Source organism: Alosa sapidissima, chromosome 4 (genome assembly GCF_018492685.1).
Source record: "Alosa sapidissima isolate fAloSap1 chromosome 4, fAloSap1.pri, whole genome shotgun sequence".
Taxonomy (NCBI): domain Eukaryota; kingdom Metazoa; phylum Chordata; class Actinopteri; order Clupeiformes; family Clupeidae; genus Alosa; species Alosa sapidissima.
In genome coordinates this window covers 30,257,294-30,264,793 of record NC_055960.1, presented here as the reverse complement: position 1 = coordinate 30,264,793, position 7,500 = coordinate 30,257,294, and the positions used below count along the sequence as shown (strand labels likewise).

At 39.9% G+C, this 7,500-nt stretch overlaps 1 protein-coding gene across 2 annotated transcripts in view; it reads right to left on the bottom strand.

Moving 5' to 3' along the window:
• pparg (peroxisome proliferator-activated receptor gamma) overlaps nt 1-7,500 on the bottom strand; it is a 24,985-nt gene that overhangs the window by 11,179 nt on the left and 6,306 nt on the right. Inside the window, exons 1-3 of one of the 2 annotated variants that reach the window (XM_042089568.1) lie at nt 4,464-4,609; nt 1,509-1,733; nt 800-969 (exon numbers count right to left, since the gene is read on the bottom strand). In XM_042089568.1, coding sequence (XP_041945502.1) covers nt 800-969; nt 1,509-1,731 — 393 coding nt within the window. In that variant the 5' untranslated portion in view covers nt 1,732-1,733; nt 4,464-4,609. Of the gene's footprint in view, nt 1-799; nt 970-1,508; nt 1,734-4,463; nt 4,610-7,500 lie in introns of those variants that run through there. The other variant, XM_042089567.1, reaches the window with a different exon arrangement.

Below are 7,500 nucleotides of genomic sequence, written 5' to 3'. Positions count from 1 at the left end.
GAGATTTAAATTTAATTCTGGCTACTATAGGGAGCCAATGGAGAGTAACTAGGAGAGGAGTTACATGTGTCCTCTTTGGCTGATTGAAGACCAGGCGTGCTCCAGTATTCTGAATCAGCTGTAATGATCTTACTACACAAGCAGGTAAGCTAGTTAATAGTGAATTACAATAGTGCTTACATAATTGCAAAAGGGTTCTCCAATGTTTTCTTAGTTAGCCTTTTAAAATGATAAACAGTAAACAGAATATGCCTTTGGGACATTGGATGAATGGTTGCTTATAATGGGCAATGTAGATATTGCCTTAAAGATCAGCCACAAAATGTAATCACAAAATGTAATCTGAAAACTGCTGATTAAAAAACAATGCAACTGATCTCAGCTGGTATTCTGTCTATAATGGAGTGGAATGGAAATTTCTAAGTGACTCCAAACTTTTGACCGATAGCTTCTCAGCTTAAAAAGGTAAAGCTTTATAAGTTCAAAATAGCTGATAACGCAGTCCTACAATGAAATCAGTGTTATCATACTACAGTTTCAAGTAAAAGTAACATTACAGGTATCATTCCCATCCTCTGCTCATTAGGCATGCTTTCTCTGGAAATTACAAAATGGAGACAACTTCAAATGAAATAAAAAAGGCCCTTGCCTATGTTCTAGCCTTGCCTGTTGCTGTTTATCCACAATGAATCATATAAGTCTGTACAGCAGTGTACTGATAAAAACGAACGCACCATTATGCACGTTGGAGTTGACGACTAGTTGGAATGTGGATTGTGGATTGTGGAGGCGTTTGTACCTTGCAGCCTTCACAGGCATGAACTCCATAGTGGAACCCTGAAGCTTTGTCCCCACACACACGGCATTCAATATTCAAGACAGCAGTTGAGGGGTCGTCATGCAGCTTGGAGAAAGGCAGACTGCTCTCAGTGTATTGAGGAGGTGACTCTGGTTCAAGCTTTATATAATCTAAAACAAAGTTCAGGGAATGTTAACTGTACAATATTTGTTCACCTGTTTCATACAGTATATTACTATTACCAATTTCTGAATCCTTACATAATCTTATGCAAAGGCTCAAATAAATATTTTCAAATACATGTCTTTCATTTCCTTTTTCACCTGATGCTTCTTAAGTAGCTAAATGAAGAACTTCTTATTATGATATTATCACCCTCTCTAAATTTGACAACAGTAGGTACTCAGCTCTAACCTCTAGTGCAAAATTATACTGCACACTTCCTGGTTACAATCCAAACCCCCTGTAAAACAGATACAACCCTCCACTGGAAACCTCAGTGTTAAAACCACAATGCTATTTGACACTGTCTCATTGTCTCCCAATCTAATGTGGTTAATCTTAAATGGTTTGTATTTCTTCCTACTGCCAGTATTGTTCTATTTCAAGTTCACTCTAAGCTATTCATGTCATTATTTTGCTGGTATCAGGTCCAAAATCTACACTGAGCTCTGAACAACAATCATTCTGAACAACTCAGGACACCCACTCTGGCTCTCCTGTTGTCTGTAGTTGTACACGTGAGTCAGGTCTGTGTGTGCGTAGTCTCCTTGGGACAGGCTGGGGTCGTACTCCATTCCTGAGAGGTTGGTGTAGTCCAGCATGGAGTAGGGCTTCAGGTCCAGAGAGTGGGAGCTGTTGTCCAGTTCCTCCAGCTCCAGAGCGGTCAGGCCAAAGCCCATGGACCAGCCTAGAGTTTGCGTGTCAACCATGTCTGCGGGAGAGAGGCACCCAGACTTAGAATCAGGCTAAAGGCAAATCATGTTGCAATCATTAGATCTGATGTGCACACAAGCCAGATGGCATGACATCTTCCACTGGTCTGTAGCTTATATGCATATTAGGGGTGTTATGTTTATCTGAGAAAACTTCTGGGAATCTGCGAATACAACCAAGACCACCCAAACAAAGAGCAAACACACTACACCCATAATATCATAATATGAACCACACACTACACATCGTATTCACTAGATATCAACCACGCCAAGTAAGAGATCAGATCGCTAATGGTGATGTCGCGCTGTGAACATTGGGCTTTCATTGTATTGTCTCACCTTCTGTACCAGGCATAATGAGCACTGTCACAGCATTAGAAATGGATGGAAATGTGTATCAAATAAATGCCACATTGCAACAGTGTATTACAGGAAACAGGGCCCTCACTGTGTTTTAATATACCGGTATATGTAATCCTTAAAATGAATATACCAACATCTTCTACAATGTACTGTCTTACCAAAGACATAAGCACATATTATTCACAATCAAAGTATAATTATTTCTAGCAGTAGTATATTGTACATTGCACTAAAATTAGTGAAGGAGAAAAATCTCCTTTTAGGAATCTTTTTTAAGCAGATAAGGCTCACAAAATCATTTGGGCACCAAGTCAGCAAGGCCTGCCACTAGAAGCAAATACTACAAAACATCTATTACTCTGCAGGCAAGGAAAGCTATATGTAAATATGCTCTTTGGTAATGAATGTCAGAGAATGTTTGCAGAAAAGAACGCACTATATATAGAGTGCAAGTCATGATATGAACTCTAATTGAACTCTATTGAACTTGCAAAACACTGGCCTGCCATTCTATATTGATTAGCAACATTCAGTCAAATTTTCAGGAAACCAAGGCTTTCACCTTGTTTAATAAAACATTCAAACTAAACAGTACAAATAATTTCTATTTTTGTGTGATTAAGTGTGTGCGTACCACCTCACTATGAAAACGAAGTACACTCTTACATGGGTGGAATTCCATTAAAATTCCAAGGCATTTTTGAAACACGGCCCAATGACTTTCCAAAAATATCTACATGCCACAAACATCCTTTTCTCAATGGTTTATTTTTTCCCTACACCTGGATGGAATGTGCCAAATCAGGCAAGACAATTGACTGAATTCTTGCTAGCGCTGCAGCTTCTGCCAAACGATGCTTATTTCAGAAGCGCTGGAAACAGTAGGCAGAGAAAACTATTTATAGCAAAGACACAAGTTTCCGTCCAGTGTGTGTCCATTTAGCAATGCAGTAAACACTGTCCTTGAGGGTGGACTTTTGCTCTGGTTGGCAAGGGCAAGAGATTGGAGGGTCAGGCCTCTGGTTTAGGCACCTTTTCTTATTTAGCTGAGCTGCGCTTGTTCTGGAGCCAAACATGTGGTGTTATTCTGCTCCGAGAGACTAACCCTCAGCCGAACCTAGGCTTTGTTTTCTTCCTTCTTAAACATGATAAAGTAAGGTGTCTCCTGATGCTAATGTTATACTAATGTTCAGACAGAAAATACTAAATAAGAGTTTCTCCTTGTGTAATTGAAAAATCCCTCCCCTTTACTTTTTCCTTCTTGTATTCTATCCTTTCTTTGAAAATGCCCCCCCCCCCCCCAACACACACACACACACACACACACACACAAACACACGCACACACACACTACTGTGCTGGTGGTCACAACTCTTGTAATTTGGATGAATTTGCCTAAACAGACATTCATTCATTATCACTAAATATGTTATAATAGTATATGACATGCAGCAATCAGTCTGTTGCTAAAAGTGATGGTTTATTGAAAATGGAGGGATGGGCAGGATATCGAGGAGACTATACAAATACAACTAAATCACAAGACTATACAAATTCCCATACAAACCCCACATAATTTCCACTCCATTTATGTGCTCCAGACTGTGTTTGCAGTGGTCTGACATCTGATATGAGCATTACAAAACATGACAAATTATCAGAGGTTATGTGCTGTAAATGAACAAAAGATGCAGGGCCAACCCTTAATAGACAGATTTACAAGTCTCAGTCCTCTCGTCAAGCCTGATCTTGTATTCCCAGCACACACGCAGGCAATCTGATGGGTGAGTGTTTGTGCTAGTGTTTGTGATGGATGTGAAGGCAGTGTTGATGGAGACTAATGGAGGATGTTGCTCACATGGCACTCTGCGACATGAATTCTGTTCACGTGAAAGTGTTGCTCCTCACCATGTGAGCGAGGAGGTAAGAACAGTCTGTTTGTATGTGATGTGAAAGACACTCCACTGGGACGGTCTTGCAAAAGGAATGCAGTGTTTGCCATTGATATTTCTTCACATCTCCAAACAAAAGCCAAGTTGCAGAAGAGCAAAACATAGAAGCTAAGATTTCATTTCTGTCCGCCTGAAGTGGCTCAAATCACATGAAACACACTTTCCTTAGGACTGTTCATATTGTGTGAATATCTTTGCCAAAGTAAAAATAACTCTACACTCAACCATCTTTAATTTGAGTTTCATACTTAGAACTAAACCACTACTGCAACAGCCTGTAAAATATGTCAACCATGTTTATGTATGTCATCTCGGGCTTCAGAGGAATTCTGAGAACCAGTGATAACCTCACAGAAAACATAACATCCTAATAACAATAACAATGTATATGTCATAAACTGAAATACTCACAAGTCTGTTACAGTTTCATTTTCTGGTGTTCTTCTGTGTCAACATACAAACTCTTTACAGAAATCCAATGACATCTAGATGAAGAACGTTCCAACCTTCTAGTGGAGGTTTTGTAGTGTTTAGGTGCTAACGTAACACTAGCAGAACCTGCCAAACTGCATTCACAGGCGGCAGCGTGTGTGTCTGCAGATAATTGGACCATGGGTACAACGAAAACGAACACCTTCTGTTTTGACTAGTCCTGTCCTACAGTATCCTACCACACATCACTAATTTCGATTTTATTGTTTTTTCAACCTTTTAGTCATTCTATTCTTACTCATTTAATTTTCAAATCCTATTTGCACTGCAATTCAAACACTTGACTGTGATTCAATTATTTAAATGTGTTTATAAAAGAGAACAATGTTAAAAAATAGACAAAATAACTGAGAGAAGAACACATTACTTGTGCCATGCACTGAGTACCGTAAGAACAATTCTACAGATTTGTCATAATGCAAAGCAAGAAATGTGTTGCACTACTTTATTAAAAAAACATATCTAGTTCACGGCAAACCACAAAGCTCTCCTTCATAGTTTCAAACACATGGTGCATCTGATATCTTACAGAAACACACAGACAAAACTAAATTTGTATTTATGATATTGTCCCCGGCTAAACACTTCTGTTAAAAATGCTCTCTAATGGGTAAGGATGTGAGGTGGAGGATGGGAGACAAAATATGATGAAAGCCTTCCTGTTTGTTGGTCACACTAAACCACCTTGGCTCTCATAGTCACATATCAACTTACAGTCAAAACAGTGGCTGTTAATCAGAACTCAAGTACACTGTGTTCACAACTTTGTTCAATGAATTCTACAGTGAATTACTGAGTATAATAATGATGAGTGTAAGAGAGTGCTAAACATATAGGGGCCTAATTTAAAAACGAAGTTAAATTAAAAGTGAATTGCAAAAAATGTCCATCAGAAAGGGCAGCTGAAAGCTTTTTCACACCACATGATGCTTTTAGATCCTACATGAGAACTTTGCTCATAGACTGACTTCACACTTTGCCCAGCATTTGGGCCCATAGTGATTGAACATCCTATTGTGGCACTGACAAAAAGGTGAGAGGAGTGAAAAGATACGAACGGTACTTAAAGAGGCCCACATTCCAATAAATTGCAACATATTTTCAAGAACATTTTAAGACATTTACCTGATGCAATGGTTGTGTTCTTTCTGAGAGAAGGGGGAGGACTCTAACCGCAAAGCTCACTGACAAGGCAAGAAAGAGCTGAGACTTCCTGACCATAGCGCTGGTGAGACCAGTAGCGCACATGCACGTACACATACACAAACCCATATGCACACGATTAGTCACACATATACCACACACACACACACATAGACACACACAAACCACACACACACACACACACACAAAAGAAAAACCTCACCTAGATGCACACAAAAACCCCTAGTGTGTTTGTGCCAAATACCAGTCCCGTGCCCTCTTGCTATGACTCCAGCACAGACATTAAAGCCGTCTGGGTACCCACTCGACTGGTACTGACTTTGCTCACTGGCAGGCTAGTGTCACATCTGCTGATGGGAGAAAAGCTGCCAGACCTGGAGTAGACGCTGCAGACCACAAGGCTGTGGGGGCCACTGCACATGAGTCACATCGGTACCAGCACCAAGTCGCTCTGATTTACTTTACTGGTTGAATAAGGTGAAGACTTGAGATAAAAAACCTGCCTTTGATGCGGGTGTCATCGGCCATGAGTAAAACATTCTTGGAGAAAGTGAGGTGTTACTCTTCACAAGTTTGGTAAAAAAGGCTGTGGGTTCAGCATTGTTTAACAAAACAGCAGGCTCACAACGCATGGAAAAAATCAATATTTCAGATTGAGCCCGGTCCAGTTGGATATTTGGTATTGATATTTGGTTTATTTATGTTTTCATGGTTTATTTATGTTTATTTATTATTATTATTATGTTTACAATACACAGCGCATAAAGTAGGAGAAATCCATTCCATAACAAGTCTAATAATAAAGACTGTATTATAGTCTAAACACAATACGGGCAGCTATAACCCCTGGCTGTGCTAAAGCGTGGCAGAATTTTTTTTCTGCTGTATTCCAGTATGAGCAGTTGAACCTAGGCCTACTCTGTGATCACTAATCACGTGCTGCTGGAACAAGGTTGGTGTCGTGAAGCCTTGCGCACATGCAGTTCGGCCCGAAATAGATGCCCGATAAGTGCCCAAAATGCATTGCAATATGGCCGCCTAATGGAAGGACTTAACTAAAAGGACTTTGATGTAGCCTTATTGGTATTTTTAAAGTGAGTATTTTCAAAAATACAAAATACAGTATTTCAATACATTTAAAATGAGGGTATTTTAAAATACATTTTGATGTATCTTTGCCCATCCCTGCACACGCGCACACACACTGATATTACTATTAATCTGGACCCGCATTCTCTCATACGGACATACATTCTGACTCATATATATATATATATATATATGACTCTAATATGGACATACATTCTGACTCATCTGAATTCTACACAAACACTCTGACATTACTGTGAAAAACAGAGCTAATAAACATGGCCACTCACCCAGCACCCCTTCTACAGTAGTAGTTCAGCAAATCAGGCTCTGAACCTGGCACATTGACACAAGAAACCAGACTGAACTTTTGACTTGAGAAAGCGGGTGGCCAGCTCTTCGCTCATCTATTCCTGTGCTGTATGTCCAGATAAAAGGAAGTAGGAGTCTCTTACTTTGACTCTACTTAACCTCAGCAAAAGTGCAGACAGCTAACCATCATGTGGTCCAAGTGTGAGGTGTACGGCCAGCCAGATGACTTCCTGTTGCTTCACTTCTACTCAAACGCAGTGGTTCCACTTCTCTGAATCCTCACATATGAACACTTCTTCTTTCATCCATCATTTAATGGTGTCAGATGTTGTAGTCCAGATACAACTCATACAGTAGCTTACTTCTGCCGTCAATTATGCTGACATGTCTT